General features: G+C 32.0%; 2 protein-coding genes across 3 annotated transcripts in view; one reads left to right on the forward strand and one right to left on the reverse strand.

The window, feature by feature from the left end:
- The window catches only part of LOC143042846 (uncharacterized), a 254720-nt gene that overhangs the window by 64435 nt on the left and 164659 nt on the right, over positions 1-25626 (forward strand). The gene's annotated exons all lie outside the window — the stretch shown is intronic.
- LOC143042932 (heat shock 70 kDa protein 12A-like) lies at positions 1383-24709 on the reverse strand. Its single transcript, XM_076215437.1, has 12 exons — positions 24664-24709; positions 20136-20454; positions 18377-18604; positions 17928-18087; positions 16110-16737; positions 14754-14792; positions 12739-12780; positions 10595-10636; positions 6915-6956; positions 4507-4548; positions 2432-2627; positions 1383-1661 (listed from the first exon to the last, which is right to left on the reverse strand). The coding sequence occupies exons 1-12, from the start codon at positions 24693-24695 to the stop codon at positions 1383-1385; spliced, it is 2049 nt and encodes a 682-aa protein (XP_076071552.1). The 5' UTR covers positions 24696-24709.

The raw sequence follows: 25626 nt of genomic DNA on the forward strand, positions 1-25626 counted from the left end.
TGAATATCAGACACAATCCTTCCTGTGAGGGGTTTAGTATCATACAATTATAACATATATGAGAAGAACATAACCCGTGTCATGTGGGATTAGTCTGTTACCCCGTTATTATACTGAAATGCTAAATAATTTCGGTATCAGTCACAATGCACACAAGTAATGTGAAGTTTTCTTAGTGTTTCGCTACAAAAAGGGACATCATGTGAGATAAATATGAAATTGTACTTTTAATATGGATGTCCGCTTATCGTATTATACGTTTTAAACGAGTGTGTGCTTTCTAAGTGCAAGTTCTTCTTTTCACATTTATATCTTTTGCTTTGTCAAATGAAAAATAATCAAATTTCTAAAGAATATCAGCCACGTACTTTTCGGGGGGTTGGGATATTGTATGTTGTCCTGATTTTCAGTGTTCGAATATTTGTTTTATTTCGAGACGAAAAAACAAAAATAATTGTTCTGAATAGTTCATTCAAACTGTTAAACAAATAACTTTCCTTTTTCGCGTGAAAATGTAATGACAACACATATCATAAATGTAATACATGATTTGGAGAGTGATTTGTGTCTTGTTTCGTATTACTAGTTATATTTGTATGATATTAGTACAGTGATTTTTAAGTGTATATTTAGATATATTAGTGAGTTTTATTTCACATTATCAATGATAAACAGGTCATTAACATAAAAAGAATAAGACTATCCTAGTTTTCGTCGGTCTTATGACATTGTCATTGACCTCATTTTTATGTTTGGCATTTTTTCATAAAATGCCCTGTACCAAGTCAGGAAAATGGCCATTGTTACCTTATATCGTTTCTCTGTGTGTTACATTTCGGTGTTGTGTCTCTGTTGTGTCGTAGTTCTCTTATAATTGATACGTTTCCCTCAGTTTTAGTTTGTAACCGGGATTTGTTTTTTCTCTATCGATTTATGAATTTTTAACATAGCGACATAATAAAATCAATAAGGGCTAAAAAACTGAATTCAAATACTGTAAACCAACTTATTTTCGCGACATTCGCGATTAGAAAAATAGCACGAATATAAATCATCGCGAATATGTAAAGCTTTGATCTTTCATTATAACACTTCATCCAGTAAATCAGAAAATCGCGAAAATTAAATAGTCGCGAAATGGTCAAGAAAGGGTAAAACGCGAAATAAAGTATCAGCGACTATAAGTTGGTTTACAGTAGTTTTGGCATGGGAGGTCAAAATTGCTGCAAGTTTTGTTTAATTGACATCGATTTTATACATATCCTTATTGGTCAATCAATTCCCCCCAAATTAAGTGAAGAGGAGGGGGGGCTCAGTGAAAAAACTATATCAATTATTTTTTTTTATATCCTACATTGAACTTTTGATGTCGTCCCTTAACTTTAATATCTTACCTTTATTTGTTCTGATAGTTTAACTCCGGACTTTATCAATTCTTTGAGGGAAATGAACACTATGTATATGCTTAGAAATGTGGAATAAACTAGTAGGTACCCAAACAGGAAAATCGGAGTTCCAATGACAAAATAAGGATATAGTCCACAAAAACGGCAAAATTCAAATAGAATAGGTGATACAATTAATCCAAACACAATCCGCAGAACCTTCAATTGTCCAAAATTTCTATTCCTGAAGTCTTCTTTAGTGGTGAATATTTTTGTCTAAAAATATATAGGGAAATATATTTACTCAACCGTTTATAGCAAGATGCTAATTCTTAGTTTCTGTATAACACGATACATGCATAATGGGAGATAGATGACCTGTCGATTCCTTCTGTTATACTTAGTTTTGAGCTCTGGCAATTTCTCTACTTGTGGATACAACAATTAAAAATGATGATGTCAAGGTCTAAAATGGACACCGGTCCCTATAATTGTTTAGGACAGATGAATGAGTACATTGAAATGGATTTCGTGTTTATATTTTGAAAAAAAAACCGACATTCGTGTTTACAAACAATATATCATCTTTATCATGTTTATTCTACTTGCATTAGAAAAAACCTTCAAACATTCAATCATTTGCAGAATTTGATTTTTTTAGGGATTGTAGTTATTGTAATGAAAAAATTTGGAATTAAAGTTTAACGAAGAAATTTGTAATTAAAGTGTAATGAAGAAATTTGTAATTAAAGTGTAATGAAGAAATTTGTAATTAGAGAGGTTTATTACGTCGCCACCGAAAATTTTGTATTTACACTAATTCATTTATTGGGACGTCCGCCTTACACAAACTGCTCAAACAGAGTTATGAGGAAAAATGGCTGCACAAGTCCCCAAAAACGTTAACCGTCATGAATTGGTTGACCGATACGGGGTATATCTGTGTATCAATTGACAAGCAACACGTTTTCACAGCCTTAGATCGGTACATACCAGAAAACTAGTACATGTATAATAATATATAGTATAAATAAGCTGAAACAAACCTTAAGCTGAACAATGAAATCTGCAAGGTGTTGAATATTCATCTGGTTGACAACATACATTTCCGCTACACAACACAAGACAACTACGAAGTTAAGTCCTTGATAAACAATAAATAGTGGATATAAAATGCCAAGTAAGTGTAGTAGAACAAAACATGCTGGCTGCACATACCAAGGAAATTCCGTACGTTGTTTGCTGAAATGAATATACCATATTTACGATATTTGACAGTTGAGTTAACCGCATGATTAATATTTCACGCCAACTTGGATAATAACTCGAAGAAGATATAATTTTGTTCTCTATATTCATACTTCTTGAATAAATTGAATATCACAAACTGTAAGAGATAATAGGATATTTGCGCCTACGATATCAAATTTGTTTAAGGTCAACTTTTCCTGAAGAGGTTAGAACCTCAGTTTCGTAGTCATTTCTTAATTAATCGAAGTTCAGAAAGAACGCAAAAATATGCATGTTCCTCAATTCTAAGGTTTGTTGTCGTTGTTTTATGAATTTTGTGCGTCCAAAGCGCTTTTCTTAGCCAGGAACCTTTACATATACAGTACGGATTTTTTTTTACTAAAGACTATGATTGAACTAGGGAAAAAAATCACATCAATTTCACACATATGTGTCGCAAAATAAAATAAAAGAACACTTGTGTCCAACATCTGTCTCATTTGCATTTTTCACACATGTAAACACAATTTCAACATCATCTATGTGCTAATTACATGTATACAACAACTGGTTCACAAGTTTAACACGCAAGTTCCACGACTCATAGATATAGATATTTTTTCCAAATAGATCATTCGATCGTATCAAACCCGACTCTGAATTATGGTCAGGATCCCAGTGATAGCAATAATTTAATTCCTTTTGCCTTTTTCATGTTTTTATAATCTTATCTGTTTACTTAACTAGATAAGCTCATTCTGGTTTACAATTCTGAAGCACCCTCGGTTTTAGGAGTGATTCCAGTCTCTAAATCACGAGTTTACTGTGTAGTGTTGTGCTATTGTTACCTGGTCGTCGTTTTCTTTTGTATATTTGTGTTATCTGATTTATTGCTACAGATGTACCTTGTATCTTTTTTTGACAATTACTTTCCTCTTTTAAGAATAACATGTAAATATGTTTTAGGCACAAAGATGGACAATATATACAATATCGTCTATCTTACAAAACGCGCGTGTGGCGTATTAAATTACAATCCTGACTATTTACCATAATAGAGACAAAAGATACAAACTAGGATATTCAAGAATCATGAATAGAAAGTAACTGATCGATCACACCATGGCAATACAAGAAGAATTGACAGGCAGACAAAACACCGTGATTCAAAAACCAAAATGAAAATCTACACACTGACTAACGTGAAAATAATAAAATTAAAAAAAAGACTCGAGGGAATTCCAGGAACTCGAAAAAGGTAAGCAGATCCTGATTCACTTGTGTAAAACGATCTATTAAGATATAAAACTTTCTGTATATGGGATTATCAAAGTAATGACGAACAGTAGCATGCGATTCTAGGCTGATACACGATTCAGATCAAACAGAAACTTATTTGAAGTCGGTATGTCACAAGATAATAATCCCAATGTTCTTTGAGCTTTTACACCCACAAAGATTAACATAATAAATGTACATAATATTTGATATAAAGAATAAACAACATAAAACATATATTCCATGTACAGATGGGGTAGGATGAACTAAGTTAAATACTATTATATACATGAACAGGTACTTAGTACAAATGTACCTAAAGGGTAATATAACATAACACTTTTGTACATAAATCACAAATTGAAATGAAACTAAGCAAATTAAACACAAAAAGAGTGAAACTTAATAAGCAGTTGTCTCATTGCCAATCTTACCATATCTTCTTTTCTATTAGCACAGCTATGTTTTAAAGCTTCAATAGAAACATACATACTAAGAACGTGCATTGCAATGAGTTTATTACAATCTTGAATTAAGTTTTTTAAAGATGTTTAAGCTTTTAAGTGGTTTGTCAACTCATTCCATAAGTTAGCTGAATAATTTCAAGCCATACCTTGTAGTTCTAATTTCATCCTCCAAATCTACGTTCTGATATCTGAAAAAAATTATTTTGTTTTTATGTTAAGTGTATAAGATCATGTTGGTATATAGGAGTTTCTTTATTTACTGTTCTAAATAACTCCATCTCTTAAATATGATTCATTATTGCAAACAATAAGAGACAATAGGATAAAACAGTTTATACAAACGTAAAAGCAAAACGGCACGTTTCACTTTGTCTCATTTGTTTAAGGTCAACATTTCCCGTTTTTCTATGTGATTTCTAAATTTATCGAGGGTCAAAAAGAATGTTCATGTTCCTCAGTTCTAATGTTTTTTTGTCATTGTTCCATGTTGACTTTTTCTTGTATGTTTTTGTTTTTTGTTTTTGTTTATAACGTCACAAAACCCAAATTGATCCGAGTACTTAAAACAGCACCCTTTTAGCCAAAATAACAGCAGAAATCTTAGTTTATTTAGAGACTAAACAATTTTTAATTTTATGATTTGACATTATGCACGTCTTTCAACATAGATATATATGTTTGATTATACACAAAACGTTCTCAGTATATATAAAAAGATGGAGTATTCATCTTGAAAAGTAAAATCCAGGAAATGTCGGAAGTAGATATAATTTTGTTCTCTGTATTCATACTTCTTGAATAAATTGAATATCACAAACTGTAAGAGATAATAGGATATTTGCGCCTACGATATCAAATTTGTTTAAGGTCAACTTTTCCTGAAGAGGTTAGAACCTCAGTTTCGTAGTCATTTCTTAATTAATCGAAGTTCAGAAAGAACGCAAAAATATGCATGTTCCTCAATTTTAAGGTTTGTTGTCGTTGTTTTATGAATTTTGTGCGTCCAAAGCGCTTTTCTTAGCCAGGAACCTTTACATATACAGTAAGGATTTTTTTTTTACTAAAGACTATGATTGAACTAGGGAAAAAAATCACATCAATTTCACACATATGTGTCGCAAAATAAAATAAAAGAACACTTGTGTCCAACATCTGTCTCATTTGCATTTTTCACAAATGTAAACACAATTTCAACATCATCTATGTGCTAATTACATGTATACAACAACTGGTTCACAAGTTTAACACGCATGTTCCACGACTCATAGATATAGACATTTTTTCCAAATAGATCATTCGATCGTATCAAACCCGACTCTGAATTATGGTCAGGATCCCAGTGATAGCAATAATTTAATTCCTTTTGCCTTTTTCATGTTTTTATAATCTTATCTGTTTACTTAACTAGATAAGCTCATTCTGGTTTACAATTCTGAAGCACCCTCGGTTTTAGGAGTGATTCCAGTCTCTAAATCCTGAGTTTATTGTGTAGTGTTGTGCTATTGTTACCTGGTCGTCGTTTTCTTTTGTATATTTGTGTTATCTGATTTATTGCTACAGATGTACCTTGTATCTTTTTTTGACAATTACTTTCCTCTTTTAAGAATAACATGTAAATATGTTTTAGGCACAAAGATGGACAATATATGCAATATCGTCTATCTTACAAAACGCGCGTGTGGCTTATTAAATTACAATCCTGACTATTTACCATAATAGAGACAAAAGATACAAACTAGGATATTCAAGAATCATGAATAGAAAGTAACTGATCGATCACACCATGGCAAAACAAGAAGAATTGACAGGCAGACAATACACCGTGATTCAAAAACCAAAATGAAAATCTACACACTGACTAACGTGAAAATAATAAAATAAAAAAAAAAAGGCTCGAGGGAATTCCAGGAACTCGAAAAAGGTAAGCAGATCCTGATTCACTTGTCTAAAACGATCTATTAAGGTATAAAACTTTCTGTATATGGGATTATCAAAGTAATGACAAACAGTAGCATGCGATTCTAGGCTGATACACGATTCAGATCAAACAGAAACTTATTTGAAGTCGGTATGTCACAAGATAATAATCCCAATGTTCTTTGAGCTTTTACACCCGCAAAGATTAACATAATAAATGTACATAATATTTGATATAAAGAATAAACAACATAAAACATATATTCCATGTACAGATGGGGTAGGATGAACTAAGTTAAATACTATTATATACATGAACAGGTACTTAGTACAAATGTACCTAAAGGGTAATATAACATAACACTTTTGTACATAAATCACAAATTGAAATGAAACTAAGCAAATTAAACACAAAAAGAGTGAAACTTAATAAGCAGTTGTCTCATTGCCAATCTTACCATATCTTCTTTTCTATTAGCACAGCTATGTTTTAAAGCTTCAACAGAAACATACATACTAAGAAAGTGCATTGCAATGAGTTTATTACAATCTTGAATTAAGTTTTTTAAAGATGTTTAAGCTTTTAAGTGGTTTGTCAACTCACTCCATAAGTTAGCTGAATAATTTCAAGCCATACCTTGTACTTCTAATTTCATCCTCCCAATCTACGTTCTGATATCTGAAAAAAAATATTTTGTTTTTATGTTAAGTGTATAAGATCATGTTGGTATATAGGAGTTTCTTTATTTACTGTTCTAAATAACTCTATCTCTTAAATATGATTCATTATTGCAAACAATAAGAGACAATAGGATAAAACAGTTTATACAAACGTAAAAGCAAAACGGCACATTTCACTTTGTCTCATTTGTTTAAGGTCAACATTTCCCGTTTTTATATAAAAAAATGAACGGTACCAATTTTCTTGCACCAGATGCGCATTTCGACAATACATGTCTCTTCAGTGATGCTCGTGGCCAAAATATTTGAAATCCAAAGCTGATATAAAAGATGAAGAGCTATAATCCAAAAGGTCCAAAAAGTATAGCCAAATCCGTGAAAGGAATCAGAGTTTTGAATGAGGGAGATACATTCCTTAATTTATAATATTTTCTAATATTTTGTAACAGCAAATTTTAATATCACAAAAAAATCCGTATTTTCATGCCAGTACCGAAGTACTGGCTACTGGGCTGGTGATACCCTCGGGGACTAATAGTCCACTAGTAGAGGCATCGACCCAGTGGTTGTAATAAAATGAACGGTACCAATTTTCTTGCACCAGATGCGCATTTCGACAATACATGTCTCTTCAGTGAAGCTGATATAAAAGATGAAGAGCTATAATCCAAAAGGTCCAAAAAGTATAGCCAAATCCGTGAAAGGAATCAGAGTTTTGAATGAGGGAGAAACATTCCTTAATTTATAATATTTTGTAATATTTTGTAACAGCAAATTTTAATATCACAAAAAAATATGTGATTTCTAAATTTATCGAGGGTCAAAAAGAATGTTCACGTTCCTCAGTTCTAATGTTTTTTTGTCATTGTTCCACGTTGTTTTTTTCTTGTATGTTTTTTTTGTTTTTGTTTATAACGTCACAAAACCCAAATTGATCCGAGTACCAAAAACAGCACCCTTTTAGCCAAAATAACAGCAGAAATCTAAGTTTATTTAGAGACTAAACAATTTTTAATTTTATGATTTGACATTATGCACGTCTTTCAACATAGATAAATATAATTGATTATACACAAAACGTTCTCAGTATATATAAAAAGTTGGAGTATTCATCTGGAAAAGTAAAATCCAGGAAACGTCGGCATACGACGTCAACAAAAAGTCATCTCTTTAAATTGGGCAAATAAAATATAGTTAGCATGGACGTATGTCAAATTGTTCTAAATATTTTAAGAAATTAAACATAATATCTGTAATTCGATTTTCACAGGTTCACAAATTTGAGACACATGTTTTAAGACACACAGATATATAAACATTTTCTTTCGATAAATTATCCGGTCGTATCGGACACAACTCTGAGTGAAGTTCAAGATCCCATTTTGGCAATTCTGTAATTCATTATTTTTTTTTTTCAATCCAATTAGTATATTTTGGTTAATAATTCCGGAAGAATCTCGGTTTTATGAGTGGTTCGAGTCTCTAAAACTTGAGTTTTCTGTGTAGTGCTATGCTTTTGTTACCTTTTCGTCGCTTTCGTTCAGGTCTTGGTGTTTTCCGATTTTATTGCCCAAGATGTATCTGCTATCTTTTTTGGCGAGAACTTCAGAATACTTATAACACGTATATATGTTTTGGGCAACAAGCGGCAATTTTACGACAAGGGAGGCGGAAAATACCAACAGTGAAATTTAAAAAACATTATTCGAAAGTCATTCCAATGCAAGAACAACAACAACAAAAAGATAAAACATGTAAATTAACAAACTGAGCAACATGACTCCCCTCTAAATAAAACAAAAAAAAAAACAATAAAAAAACTCCAGGGAATTCCTAGTACTCGAGAATTGTACGCAGATCCTCTTGCTTTAGACATCTTGAAATATCTGCAAGATGAATTTTGAAATATTGAACTTTTTTCTTCGTATTGGATGACCAAACACTACAAACTACTCAGAGTCTGAATTGACCAGTTTTTGTGCTCGACCAGTAAAATCGAGCACACATTTTACTCGACTAGTCTCGACATTGTCTCGACTGTACTTAAGTGTACTCGACTAGGTCTCGACTTTACTTAATTAGTCTGATTAAGTACTTGGCCAAGTCTCGACCAGTCTCGACCAGTCTCGACCAGTCTCGACCTGTCTCGACTAGTCTCGACTCAGTCTCAACCAGTCTTGAATGTCTCGACTAATCTTGACCTTAAAATTTAGTTTTGACTGGTGTAAATCAGCCCATCTAACTAAATTGAATATTGATCTTACAAAATTCAATCTTATTTGGTAGTTTGATTTATTGCTGTGAAATGAAAGAATTCAATTATTAGAATAGAGATAGTACTACTATTAATAAAATCAAAGTGTACTATCTCTATTTTGTCCGAATTGCAAACCCTAGTTTTTTTTACCAAGATTAATTTAATTCTTAAATTTTACAGCAACATAACAAAAACAAAATGACCTGGGATTCATTAAGCTTAATATATATCTAAGATAGCTGCATAGTTTGATGAAAATCCAAGTTGATTTGAAAAAGTTATTAAAAAATTTAAAGATGCCTATCTGAATTTATATAATCATTTTTATTTTTACCTATTATAAAATTAACTTCTGTCATTTCACAGCAATAAATCAAACTACCAAATAAGATTAAATTTTGTAATATCAATATTCAGTTTAGTAAAATGGGCTGATTTACACCAGTCAAAACTAAATTTGAAGGTCAAGGCTAGTCGAGACGGGTCGAGTACTGAATCCGACTAATTAAGTAAAGTCGAGACCTAGTCGAGTACACTTAAGTACAGTTAAGTACAGTCGAGACAATATCGAGACTAGTCGAGTAAAATGTGTGCTCGATTTTACTGGTCGATCACAAGAAATGGTCAATTCAGATTCTGCACATTTTGTAGTGAAAGAAATGGCAAATGGTAATAAGGTCCCATACTAATCTAGGCAGATACTTGAATCAAATTAAATTAAATCAAAACCTTTATTTAAAGTCGGCGAATAATAGTAGGCTCTTTGAGCTTTTAACAACGACGAATACATAGACTTACATAATAAATTTTCACGAAACCGATATAAAAGAATAGAAGACATATAACATGCATAAAATACTTTTAGTGCACAGTTAAGCAAGGCTGTAGTAAGTTTAATTCTATATATGTAATATGCATCGCCATGCATGGGCACTAAGCTAAAATTAATATTAAAACAGAAACAGGAAAAACGTAAGCACGTAGTTCACATAGTTCACAAATTAAAGGCACTCAGCATATTTCATGTATTTAACAAAAAAAGAGTGGAAGTATAACATGTATAAAAAGCAGTTATGTCGTTGGCAATTATAGATAATATGACATATTTCTTTTGCTGAACGCACTACTATGTTTAAAAGCTTTAACATAAATATACTAAGGACAGGCATTGTAATGGCAATCACACAAAATCTTCTTTTCTTTAACATGTACATATATATGCTGTAATATTAAACGAATGATAAGGACATGCATTGCAATGGCAAGAGTTGACATTTCATGAATTTATTAGACGCTTGAAAGATGATTAAGATAAACAGTGGTTTGTCAACTCATTCCATAGTTTGGATGTATGAAATGTAAATGATTTCAAAGCATACCTTGTAGTTCTAACTGAAGCCACTTGAGCTGAATTCTGATGTCTGAAAAAAATCATATATGTTGGGGTTTTTTTTTTTTTTGAACTGTATAAGATTATAAAGGTATATTTGAGTTATTGTTCACTGTTTTAAACACCTTTCTCTCTAAATATATATCGAATATTGCAAACAGTAAGAGATATTTGGATAATCTGCACCTTAAAATATAATACAGCGAAATAGCGAAAAAGGCATATAGAAAAATTTCTATGTAAAAGTAAAGATAATTAATGACCAAGTTGGTTTATAAGATTTTAGTTTGGGGCAACCTAATGTACACGAGTTTTTTTTTAACATTTTGATAAGAAGATATACTGACAAAGCTAGATAATACCAATAATTATCTAATTACTAAGACAATTCTATATTAATGGTATTGTAATTGTTATTATTTACATCAAATACCATAGATAAAAACCTAATCTTGAACTGTATATTTTTTTTTAGAAATATATCAATTATTTTCAATTCACCTATGACGTCACTTTACTTTTGTTTGCATCGACTCAGTCGCGTGTACGACAATGCGTGGTTCTGTTGTGCTGTTTTTATGTGCTGACATAGGTTGTTTTACGTGTTCGTTTTTATTCTGTGGTGTTATCATGTATATTAATTATATGGTCTTTTCTATAAATTTTTAGTCTTGTGTACTAAGTTATAATCTTGATACCTTTGATAACTATTATAAATTAACTGTTTGCAAAAGTACGAATTATTCGAAATACTAAGGATTTTCTTATCCCAGACATATATAACCTTAACCGTATTTGGCATAACTTTTTGGAGTTTTGGTTCATCAATGCTCTTCGTCATTTTTTTGGTTTTCTTTACTATTGATAAGTCTTATGTAGAGGCGTAAAAAGGCGTATTACATTATAAGCCTGATACCTTTGATAACTACTAGCATGTCTAAATAAACTCATCATAGATGACACCAGACACACGTTACGTCTACAAAAGACGCATCAGTGACGCTCGGAAAAAAAATGTTTAAAAGGCAAAATAAAGTTGAAGAGCATTGAAGACCAAAAATTCCTAAAAGTTTTGCCAAATACAGCTAAGGTAATATATTCCTGAGGTAGAAAAGCCTAAGTATTCAAAAATTTCAAAGTTGCATTTTGTTAACAGTTAATTTATTATTATGAACATATCAATGATAACGCATGTCAACACAGAAGTGCTGACTGACTACTGGGCTAGTGATTAATGTTCTATTGTATTGTTTATTTGTGTATTTCTCTGTCCTGAATGTTTTTGTATTTATTTGTACTGTAGTCCTGTCACGTAATATTGTCAATCTAGTGTTGTATTTAACATTGCCATAAAAGCGCAAGTTTAAGATAGCCGCAAAACCAGATTCAACCCACCATTTTTTACTAAATTGTCCTGTATTAAGTCAGGTAAATGGCAGTTGTTATCTTATAGTTCGTTGCTGTGAGTTGAATGTTCATTTGATTTTTTGTTGCACTTCAATGTTTTTTGTTGTTTTCCTCTTATAGTGGATGTGTTTCCCTGAGTTTTAGTTTGTAACCCGGATTTGTTTTCTCTCAATCGATTTATAACTTTCGAACAGCAGTATACTACTGTTGCCATAATCATAGCTAGCTAAATATGTCATATACTTCTGTGTTGTCTTGAGTTATCATCGATATGTTCATAATTATGAATAAACTGTTAACAAAAATTTGAATTTTTGAAAAACTAAGGCTTTTCTACCTCATAAATAGATTGCCGTAGCTATATTTGGTAAAACTTTTAGGAATTTGTGGTCCTCAATGCTTTCAACTTCGTACTTTATTTGGCGTTTTAAATATGTTTGATTCGAGCGTCACTGGTGAGTCTTATGTAGACGAAATGGCGTAAATATAAAATTTTAATCCTGGTATCTATGATGAGTTTATTTGTATTACAGTCGCTTACAATTAAGTATGATAAACATCACTGCTATGTTCCAAAACTAAATACAAAGAACATGCATTGCAATGGGATCAGTTGCCATTCCATTAGTTTATTAGAAGCTTGAAAGATAAAAGATCAAGTGAACAGTGGTTTGTAAACTTATTCTATAGTTAGATGCATGAAATGTGAATGATTTCAAGCCATACCTTGTAGTTCTAACTGAAGCAACTTGAGCTGAATTATGATGTCTGAAAAATACATTTGTTTATGTTATTTGATGTGTATAAGATTACCAAGGTATACTAGTATTTGAGTTATTGTTCACTGTTTTAAACACCATTCTCTCATATAATATATCATGTTTATTAAATATTGCAAACAGTAAGAGCTTAGTGGATAATTTGCACGTTAAAATATTCAAACGGAAAGTTCCTAATTAAATGGCAAATTGAAATGGCAAAACACATAAATTGAATTAAAAACTACTGTCATATTCCTGACTTGGTATAGGTATTTTCGTGAATAGAAATTGGTGGATTAAACCTGGTTTCATAGCTAGCTAAACCGCTCACTTGTGTGATAGTCGAATAAAATTCCACTATATTGACACTGATGTGTGAACAAAACAAACAAACATAATAGGTAGAAATGTGGACAATAGGGGTACAGCAGTCAACATCGTGTTATGTTTTTAATCAATAAATAAAAAGCCAAACAAATATGTCAACAACGAAACATAAAAAAAGCATATAGAAAAAGCATATAGAAAAAGCACATTAGCAAAAATGAAACACAAAAATATAAAAATTTACTATAGCACATTTACACGATGACGGGATGTATAATTGTATAGCCATGCCAAATTAATATAACCTACACTATACTTATCAGTAAAAGTTAATATTCACAAATACAATTTGAATAATTATTCATATACACGATACTGATGTATACACATAAAAGAATAAAACATATATTCCATGCACAGTTAGGCAAAACTGAACTAAGTAAATACTAAATATGAAATGGATGATCAAGCACTAATAAATGTAGCATGAAATTAAAGCGGCAACATATAATATTAAAGCACAGCGATCACAAATTAAAAGACACTAAACAAATAAAACAATTAGAATGGAAATATGATAAGCAGCACTACTATGTTTTAAAACTGTAATATTGAAAATAAAATCAAATATTATGCACATGCATTGCAATGGCATGAGTTGCCATTCCATGAGTAAATTTTACCCTTGAACTGAGTTCAAGATGTTATAGTCATTTGGTGGTTTTGCAACTCGTTCAATAGTTTGGCTGCATACAATAAGACTAATTTCAAGCTATACCTTGTAGTTCTAAATAAAGGCAACAGTAGTATACCGTTGTTCAAAACTCGTAAATCTATGGACAAAAAACAAAATTGGGGTAACAAACTAAAACTGAGGGAAACGCATCAAATATAAGAGGAGAACAACGACACAACATTAAAATGTAACATACACAGAAACGGACTAAGCATTATACAAAATCCGCTCAGAATAACAAATATAACATCAAAACCAAATACATGAATTTGGGATAGAAAAGTACTGTGACACGTCTTATAGTAATGTGAATTCACACTCAAATATAAAAGAAAACAAACGACACAACGGAAACACAACGTTAAAATGTTAAACACACAGAAACGAACTATAATATAACAATGGCCATTTTCCTGACTTGGTACAGGACATTTTTAAAGATAAAAACGGTGGGTTGAACCTGGTTTTGTGGCATGCCAAACCTCGCACTTTAATGGCAATGTTAAATATAACATTGAAATGACAACATAATATTACAGGACTACAATACAAATAAATAGGAGAACGTATTAGACAAAGAAACACATGATTAATAGATAACAAAAGGCATCAGGTTTAAAATTCAAGACGCCAAAAACGCGCCTCGTCCACACAAGACTTACCAGTGACGCCCAGATATAAAAGATCGAAGTGAAAAAAAGTACAAAGTTGTACAGCACTGAAGATCAAAAGTTGAAAAAGGTTGTGTCAAATATGGCTATGTTTTTATGCTTGGGATAAGAACATCCTTATTATTTAGAACAATTTATGCTATGCAAACAGTAAATTTTATCAAATGAATATAAAAGATATACATAATGAAACTGAAGTATGGCTAATTACAGAAAACAAAACTCGGATACATAATACATATATACCTTGTAGTTCTAACAACAGACATTTGAGCTGATTTATATCTAAAAAAAAAAAAAGATTTTTATTTCATGTGTATAAACTTGTGAATATTGGATTTTCTTCACTTTTCTCATTACCCTTCTGTTATGGTAACACATCAATATAAAGAGTGAAGTGTCTTCATTAATATAGAATGAACTGTGTGAGGTGACATGTAGGATATCTTTTTATAAAATGTTTAAAAGAATGGACCAAGAATAAAACCTAGTGGTAATCCTTTGTATATTTTGCCAGATCTCATACTGTCTCCAGCTCGAACACATTGTGTCCTGTTAGATAAGTTATTTGTAATCTCATTCGAACGTCTTAGATATACACAACGAACTTATTTTGACCAAGTGCCATCTTCCAAACCTCAATGAATCTGAGATGAGCAGTTTGACATCCGAGTTTTGAAAAGATAATGAGTGTGGGTAAAGTTTGAATTATAATATGACGTGCTTCTTTATAAACAACACCGCGATAAATTTCTCCATATATCTATGCTCAGCGCAGAATCAGAGATATACATAATAATGGCTGTTACCATATACCTCCCATGTAAATACACACGTATTGTTATCTATTTACAAACGCTAAGTCGATTCTGTTGTGTATAAAATTATAATTGAAAAAAAACTACAGAACTTTCATTCTTATTCTGACGCATAACAAAAATGAATTTATACATTTGAGTACGGAAAAATCAAAATCAAGTAAAATTATGCGAAAGTTAATTAATTATTTTGTCACAATTATTTTTGTTCCACTATGCGCTAAAATTTAGAATTTTTAAACCACCTTTGAACGTAGCATTCATATAGAAGACAAAAATTGTTACCATGTCGAGGTTGAGTGATGGCAGAATGTCAAATTATGATTGGTATATAGGATGATCACATTCGCCCTCCATATAATTGTATACTAACTAATATTTCTCAGTGTTTGCAATGTATAAATATCTATAATGACTGTAAGCGACACTACTTAAACTGAAATGTCACCATCACGAATTGATCAATTTTACGACTTGTCTGATGTACTACAACAGATACACATGTTTATATTTTCATATACAATGTATACTAATTTCTATCTGAAAAATCGATCTGGTCCGTAATGTGTCCGATTGTATTCTTTCCCTACTGTGACATTTTAACAATGAGTCTAGACTAACATAGCTGTAGATACGTACCATGTTGGCAAACTTAATCTCTCTTAGTTTGGTGTTTATGCTATAACATCCGATTTTTTTAACTTTTTTTTATATATGTCAACATGGATTTTTTGGGTAGGATCATCAGACAGCATCTTATTTATCTTGAACAACATTACCCTACCTGCGTATCTGTTTATGCTGATGACCGTACATCACTGCTCCTTTAAGCACTGCAAGACCAGCTTTCTCGGGAATGAATATTGCGATATTAGGAAATCTATCTTCCATTGCTTTTTGTACAAGTTCACATTCTGAGAATCCACCTACCATCAATATCTGTTGTATATCTGAAACTTCCGAATGCCTGAAAAGTTGTTCAATGTGTTTTATTAATGAATTGATAGTAGGCTTGAAAAGGTCTCTAAACGTTTGTACGTTTACAAGTAATTTTTGACCACTAATGGAAATTGAATCACTGTACTTGGATTTGGTGATAGCTGCAACTATTCCTCCGCAGTGTATCTTCGTCATTTCTATCAAACAAAAGGGCATTGTAATAGCTATGTCTGAAATCGCATCTGATTTTATCGATTGTTTTTTAACTTCAAGTTCATACATTAGAGTTATGTAATCCTCCAATTCCTTCAATTCTAGTTCCTTCATCACTTGCTCACCGAATACATTCTCTAAAAATCTAACAATACCAATATCAATATCCGTCCCACCTAGGTTACATCTGCTTGGTTGAACTACTTCCTCTAGACAACCATCTGAACGTCTTTTGTGTACTGTGATATCAAATGTGCCACCTGAAACGAGAAAGAAAAACGAATGCAAGAAACAAACACTAGTTTACTTCTAATTTGTAAATCTTATACAAACATTATCAATATAATATCCTACCCAATTTCCTCCACTAATTGAGGTGCAACTAGTTTTGCATTTTGAGGATGTATACAGACACATTCAGTTAAAAAGAATACGCAGACGTACGTGTATTGTGGAAACAAAATCTACAAAAATGGTTATGACCAACTTATCGTTAGAAGAAAGTCAGATATATTGTTTATATGCAGAGGTAATTTTTAAGTCCACTGCTTCTCTCTGTGAAACGTGTTTATAAAAAAAACCAATGGTGTATAATTTGGGTTCAGATTTTATTATTTTTATATTTTAAAGGTAAACTGTTGGTCAAACAACAATTGAAATTCACATTACAAAAAGTAAAATCACTTAAACATTGAGCTTTCGTCCCTAACCAAATGGCAAAATCAAAAGCCCAAAACATCAAACGAATGGATAACAACTGTCATATTCCTGACTTTGTACAAGGATTTTCTCGTGTAAAAAATGGTGGATTGAACCTGGTGTATTGTATACTGTATATTAAGTGTAGTCAGCTAGATGCATTGTGTCAATATGCAAATGATATCACAACGGAATGGTAATGTCTCTTCTGGTGATATGGCCTGAATCAATCTATGTAAGTCATCGCTTCATTATTGTGGACTACGTATCCAGATTTGAGATTATAGATTGATCATTTTCATCAACGTATCTTTCATAACCTGAGTACAATCTTTTTCTTTTGGAGTATTTCTTTAATTTGTACGTTTGTTCGAAATGTTTTAGTTATTGGTATTGTGTGTCTGTGATGTACGCTTACACAGTTTTGGATGCTGGATCCGGATAATTGTCAAATTAACCTATTATGTATGTTTGGGTTGTATACCGGATTTTGTCAATATAATGGAAATATAAACAATTGTCATACAAGTTGGAGGTTCGCTATCTACATCATTAGTTTTACCTCAACATTTTTTCGGAAAGTGCCCGTACCAAGTCGGAAATATGGTTGTTGTTTTTCACTTGTTCCGGTGATTGATAGCGTTTGGTTGGGTAAATTTTTATCATATTCCCTCTTAGCATTTGCCTAGAAGTTTGTTATTTATTTTATATTGTTTTTTTAATTTTTCATACATTACAGATTCTAATATACCTCCAAGGTCAACCACCATATAATTCTTGTCCCTTCTGATTGCATGAAAGGTACTTGTATAATTTGTATCCCTTTGATCATATGGTCTCAGTACTTGACAATATGTCAATGCTGCTTCATGTTCAAGTGCTATTGTTACTTGGTTTCCATTTATTCCTGCCTGTAAAATAGTTTAGCGAATATTCATTTTAGAGAGAGCTTGGTTTAAAATCAATTACTAGTAAGATATCTTAACCATTATTTATAGATTCATGCTAACGCCTATAATGACGATGCAAGCTAGTGCACATACTTATTATTCACATGCATTTTAGCCGAGTTAAACAAGTTGAATACGACTAATAATATGATAAAAACTGCTTGAGTGTTCATATAGTCATATATTTTATATCATTGATTAAAGTTATATAAGATCTAGAAATAAAACATAACTTGTATACTTTACACACCTGCTCCGCTGCCTTCCGCATGAATATCTGAGCCTGATCATCCCATGTTGCGGGAACAGTAAGAACGTAGTGTCCATCTTGTGTTTGCACGTTCCACATTCCACCGTCCCAAGTATTGAGCTTTCCAATCACTTTTTTGTTCAGATATTTTATGGCAAATGCATAAATATCTAATGCCTTCATTTCTTCACCATTTTGATCTTTTATCATGGTTTTCAAATTTAATGTCTGCGTAAAAATATAACGTAAATACTATTAATAAGTCACTTGTTATATTTCACACAGTCAATTGAATCATCTGTTGCCCACTTACATTAAGAAACGCAAAAAGAAAAGCTGTCCTCTACCGAGGTCGCATATAAATTGAGCTAGATAATTTAGGCATTCCATCTATATTTTCAAATATTGAAAAAAAGATTTGCAAAATGATATTAATGACTAGATAAATGCACCACAAACAAAAAATGACCATTCACATCGTATCATGTTTTCTCCTTGTAGGAAATATGAAAATCATGAAAGTATTTTTTTGGTTGATTATTGTATTTTTTTCTATACGTTACTACACCAAAAAGAACAATACTATAGTTAAAAAAATATTCTTTGCATAATTTGTGTTAACATCTGTATTTATAATACACATGATGTATGTAGTTAACACCCGTAATTCTTTTCTCCCACTCGTTAATCATGGAAATATTGCATGCTTAGCAAATAAAGGCAACAGAAGTATACTGCTGTTCAAAATTCATAAATCGATAGAGAAAAACAAAACAGCAGCAAATAAGAAATTTAAAGTCCGTGCGCGGTTGGAAACTATGACCTCTGGCACTTGCTTCGAACACGCTACCACGAAAACACCGAGGCAATTTCGAAAAAAGACGTACTGCAACGAGAAGGAAAACAATTCGTCAAATAAAGACAACAGTAGTATACCGCTATTCGAAATGTGACATTGAGCATCACTGTGCATTATAAAAATGCCATACAACATACAAAAACGAACTAGGGGGACATTTAGAAACAAAAAATCCCTAAGCAAATGGGAAAGCCTTATAAACACATCTAACGAATGCTGAGCAACTGTTTTATTCCTGAAAATGTACGGGCATTTTACTTTTTTTTAGAAAAAAAGTTTGTTATACCTGGTTTTCTAGCTATTTCTTTCAGTTGAATGAAAGTCACATAAAATTCCATTATATTGACAACGATGTCACATTGTGCGAACAAAACAAATAAGTACAAATATCAAAAAAGGGATACAGCAGTAAACATTGTGTTATAATCTTAATCACTATACATTTGTAAAAACAAACACACATGTCAACAAAGAAAATACAAAACACGTAGAGACAAGGCACATCAGTAACGCAAAAGAAAAGAACACAAAAAATTACAACAAAACAACACAATGCCGGGATGTTTAAGTACCGAGCCACATCAAATGACATCAACAACAATAGACTAAACAGTAAAAGTAATAGTTTACAAAGGCAAATAAAATAATAATATATCACGTTATTAAGATGCTTTACACTGTCATTACCTAGAACCCACATTTCAATAACACCGTGTATTATTTCAGAAGTTGACATGGAATATTATGACCTGTAAGTATTTCGGTTTTCCTGTTTAGGTTTTATTTACCCCCTGTGGTTTTATTTTAGGGTTAATCGTGCTTTATATTACTAACTGTATTTTCATTTTGTTTACTTCACTACAATTAAGTTATCACAAATCGTAACCAAATGTTATTCACCTCATCATGTAGCGCCATCTTGAACCGATTAAAATAACGATTTACATAATTTGTCTCTTCGTAACTGTAGTCTGAATTCCAAAAATTGTTCTCCATATTCATAATATATTTGTCTTCTGCATCAAACCCAAATGCTACAAATTCATTCTTCTTGTTAACTAGAACGGACGTCGGAGCTTTATGGAACAGTAACCCATTATGTTCCCACTTGCTCGTGACTATAGAGTTTGGGGAACTGCGTGCTGAAAATGCATACCCAGAGTGGGTACTCCCGAAATCAAATGCAGCAACAAACAGTTTGTCAGAATCCATTTCATAGCTGAAAAATAAATGTCATAAAATAATCAGTGACGTGTAAACTAGAACTACTTTAATATGTGTTTTAGTTAGTTAGGTTTTGTTTGCTATTTTCTCTTTTATGTTTTAAGTTTGGGTACACACAAAATGTTATATATTGTTACAAATCGGATACATTTCATTACAAAATTATATGATATGTGGTAAGGACTAGTCTTTTGAAGTTGAAACGTAAACTATTTGTTTTATCCTTTGCAGAGAGCGCAGGAATTTATTTCGAGAATGTATGTTTTGAAAAACGACTGACTTAATAACCAACCACTTTATCTTGACGCGACTGGCAACCTTTTTGTTTAAGGTACACACAATACATACAATTGTCATATTCCTGACTTGGTACAGGCATTTCATATGTAGAAAATGGTGCATGAAACCTGGTTTTAAAGCTCGCTAAACCTCTCAACTGTATGACAGTCGCATCAAATATTGATAACGATGTGTGAACAAAACAAACTGCCGTAATAAGTAAAAAATCTAAAAGAGGGATACAACAGTAATAATTGTGTTTTAATCTTAATCTCTATAAAACAAACAAATATGTAAAAAAAGACAACACAAAATGGCATACCTAGAACACCAGCAAAAAAGAAGACAAGAATACACAAAGGAAAAGACAAATAAAAGAATAGTATAACACGTTATAAAGATAATAAACAACGTCAGTACCCAGAATGTACACTTCAAACCATCGTGTATTATTTGTGAAGTTGATACGGAATATTTATTTACAAGGTCTTAGTCATTCCGAAGAACTTTCGGAAAAATAACAAGACGTTCTTTGACATACCCCTGATTATATCAACTTCCTGCTCAGATATTGATGACGTTTTACAAATCTGGTTAGGAGCTGCAAGCTCTAAAATACCGAATAAATTGGGAAATATTCGTATTACACCATTTTAATAGTATTTTGAAACTGAATGCATATGTAAATAAAGGATACAATTATAAGAATGTTCTTATCCCGGGCATAAAAACAATGCCGTATTTGGCGAAACCTTTTCAACTTTTGATCTTCAGTGTTGTACAACTTTGTACTTTTTTCACTTTCGATCTTTTATATCTGGACGTCACTTGTAAGTCTTGTGTGGACAAGGCGCGTTTTGGGCGTATTGAATTTTAAACCTGATGCTTTTTGTTATCTATTAATCATGTTTTTCTTTGTCTAATATGTTCTATTAATTTGTATTGTAGTCCTGTAATATTATGTTGTCATTTCAATGTTATATTTAACTTTGCCATTAAAGTGCGAGGTTTGGCATGCCACAAAACCAGGTTCAACCCACCACTTTTATTCCCCTTTAAAAGTGTCCTGTACCAAGTCAGGAAGATGGCCATTGTTATATTATTGTTCGTTTCTGTGTGTGTTGCATTTTAACGTTGAGTCGTTTGTGTTTTCTCTTATTTTTGAGAAATTGAGATAAGACGTGGCACGGTACTTGTCTATCCCAAATTCATGTATTTGGTTTTCATGTTATATTTGTTATTCTCGTGGTGTTTTGTCTGATGCTTGGTCCGTTTCTGTGTGTGTTACGTTTCGGTGTTATGTCGTTGTTCTCCTCTTATATTTAATGCGTTTCCCTCGGTTTTAGTTTGTTACCCCGATTTTGTTTTTTTGTCCATGGATTTATGAGTTTTGAACAGAGGTATATTACTGTTGCCTTTATTTATAACATAAAAAGGAATGCAAGTCGACGGAGGAAACTGCAATCAAAGCCCATTTTTCCAAAACACATCGGGATTTTTTTTTTAAAGTTCTTAAAATTTTCTCATAATAAACAAAATGCATAAAATTATTCGTGTAAAAAATAATTTGGGCATTACAAGCAAAGTTATAAAGTCTTTACGTCAACTTCAAAGCTATCATTCGCAAAATTTGCAGACTCGATGATACTGCTGATTTATGATGTAGCCTATAACTTCATCTTCGTAAAATCAATCGTCCACAGCTAGTTTTATTTCTTTTCAGAAGCTTTTTTAAACACAATTATAGATTCTATCGACTAATGTAGAAAAAATAATTTTATCAAATTGACATTCTTTAATATATTTCGTAAACTTCTCAGTCATAATAACCTTCCATCATTATCGAACTGAACAAAGAAATAACACGACGGGTGCCGTATACGGTGCAGGAAATGCTTACCCTTCCAGAGCACCTGATTTCACTCCCGGTTTTTGTGGAGTTCGTGTTGTTTCTTAATCATTATTTATAACTGTTGATGTAAATGTCCTTTGGTTCTGTGAGTCTTTGTTTACTCCTTGGTTTTTATTGTTATTGTCTTTAACCTTCAAACTCTTAAATGATGCACATTTTGTAATACATATACAATGACTTCAATGGGGAACAATTGGCCTATATACGGCATTGTTCGTGTTGGTTTTTAAAAAAAAAACCTGGAAAGGCATTATATTCGTAGTATCTTAGCCCTCGCTATCACTCAGGCGAAAATAATCACGAATATAATGCCTATCAATGTTAAAAATACAATAAAGTATAGCTCGCATCAATTATTTCTTAATCAATCTAAACATGCTAAAAGGAAAACAAAATAAACAAATATTAATTGGTACCAAATTATGAAAATCCGTTACTTCTCATGGTTTATGAATTTTCTTATTATAATTTTTTTAATTTTAGAAAAATAAACGCAATCTGTACATTTTGGATTTCTTTGTCCACGGTGAATTGTGGTGATGTGTTATTCATATCAGAACAATGAACAAATCTGAATTCAGATATCTTTCCTCATAAGAAATAACAAAGTGTATCCTTTTCAAACATTACATCACAGCAAAATTAAAACGTTAAACAAATTAAACAATCGTCATGGTACAATGTCATATGTCCTTTTCTGGGTCTTTATTGTTAGCAAAACATAGGACTATCTGTAGTATTTAATCGATCGTTAGATAAAGTGAATATGTTAACATTCAAATAACTATTTTATCTCAATGACCTTACATGTTTGGATAACTCATATGACGGCCTAATCGTCGTTTTGAAAGCAAATACACATATAAGTGTACAGATATGCCGCAAATACAAGATTTTGTATATGACTTCAGAGGTTAATTACTTTACTTTATTATCCATATTTTTGACATTTTTTACCATTGTGCCTCTTTGTTTTGTTCACACATCGTTGTCAACATAATGGAATTTGATGCCACTGTCATAAAAGCATGTTTTCAAAAAGTTCGATTCCCAATCCGGATTGAAAACATCAGGAACTGTATTTTCAGCTCTCCTTGACACCATTATGCGAGTATGGTCTTGCGGAAACGATGATAGTCCGTCGTAATGCCACTGTCATACAAGTGAAATGTTTAGCTAGCTTTTAAACCAGGTTCAATCCACCATTTTCTACATAAGAAAATGCCTGTACCAAGTCAGGAATATGGCAGTTGTTATCCATTCGTTTGATGTGTTTGAACTTTTGATTTTGCCATTTGATTTGGGACTTTCCTTTTTAAATTTTCCTCGGAGTTCAGTAGTTTTGTGTTTTTACTTTTTATAAATGGCTGACCCGTGTTAAGAGAGAGCCATATCTCTTGCACGTAAAAGACACCCATAAAGATTGCGGAAAAAGTAGGCTATTGTCGCTACAAGGCTTCACTCGCACCCGTAAAGTAGAAAGGGATTAATATAAGTTGTAAAACTTGTTTCCAAATCCACTATAAATAAATATGTTTAAACTAAAGTGAACGGTTTAGCTGTAAAATCAGGTTAAATCCACCATTTTCTACACTAAAAAATGCCTGTACAAAGTCAGAAATATGACAGTTGTTATCCATTCGTTTGATGTGTTTGGAATTTTGATTTCGCTATTTGCTTAGGGACTTACCTTTTTGAATTTTCCTCGGAGAATATTTCTTATTTTACTTTTTTATGGAAAACACCAATTTTGATTTTGGCCGCCCCTTATATTCTTGTACCTGATTTCTAGTCCATTTGTGCGTTATATCCACATTGGATGTCATACAAATTTGCCTTTGAAAGGGAGGGGCAGTTTAAAAAAAATCATAATGAATGCTTTAAAAAAGAAAAGAAAAAGAAGGGCAATATTAAACCATTTGAGAGTGAATATTGTAGTTCAACCACGTCATATTTGTTAATTCTTTCAGATTATCCTTAAAGCATCAACAATGACAAAGTAGACATATTTACCTCGATTTTTTTCCTTTCTGTTTGTGTGACATATAACAACCAAAAAAGTTATCTAATCTGTACACATACTGTGCATATAAACCGAAGTCAACGATAAATAGACTAACGAAAACATTCCGACGCATTTATTTTCGATTTATGAGTTTGACCGTCCTTTTGTTAACTTTCGTCCCTCTTTTATAAAACACTAGTAGTAAATTTTTAAGCTTGTGTTTGAAACACTCGTAAATTGTTCTAGGACTGGTCGTAAGTGTACGACTTTTTAACTTGTGTACAGATAGTTATCAAAGGTACCAGGATTATAATTTAGATGTCGAAACCAGCATAAAAATATATAGTCATCCTTTGGATATGTGTTTTCATAAAAGAGGGGCGAAAGATTCCAGAATGAAACTAAACTAATGATTCGACAATCTACTGACAATGCCGTACCTATATAAAAAGGAAAAGACAAAAAATAGTACACAAAACATAACATAGAAAATATAGACAAGAAGGGTAAGAAGATCCTGTTCCACATGTGTTATCCGTCATGTTGCTCATTTTAGTTCATACCCGGTAATAAGTTTAATTCGGTAGCTTACATTCCTAAACAAAAGAATAGGATTGCAGTAACGGGATAAGGAACATACTTGATATCATCTGTGAAACGGATATTCCATAACGGTAAATGCGAACTCGTGATGGTGTCAACATAGTCACCAAATTATACATTATTCAGAAGAATTCTTTATATAGCGAAAGTAAAGTTAAGGATACTGCTAGGTTCTTATCCTTCTTCTTAGGAAGTGTCTGTATGACGTCAGCCTCATACGAAAAAAAGAAAACAAGTCAGCAAGATAATGCGCACAACAAGTTCCTATGGGAATGACGATAATTTTTTCAAAAACACGTCCTCAAAACGTTAAACAGTAGGATTTATCCCTCCATAAGACTAAACACTTGTATCTACGTTGGCCATTC

This window comes from Mytilus galloprovincialis, chromosome 8, assembly GCF_965363235.1.
Source record: "Mytilus galloprovincialis chromosome 8, xbMytGall1.hap1.1, whole genome shotgun sequence".
Lineage (NCBI taxonomy): Eukaryota > Metazoa > Mollusca > Bivalvia > Mytilida > Mytilidae > Mytilus > Mytilus galloprovincialis.

Bases quoted from the DNA above. Each gene is read 5' to 3' on its own strand.
- LOC143042932 (XM_076215437.1), bottom strand. From the start codon at position 24,695: ATGTCACACAAACAGAAAGGAAAAAAATCGAG. The intron at 16,738-17,927 runs GTATATTAGAAT...TTCTCGTTTCAG, and splicing joins TATGGTGGTTGACCTTGGAG to GTGGCACATTTGATATCACA. The intron at 14,793-16,109 runs GTAGGGTAATGT...TTTTTTTTTTAG, and splicing joins CAGCATAAACAGATACGCAG to ATATAAATCAGCTCAAATGT.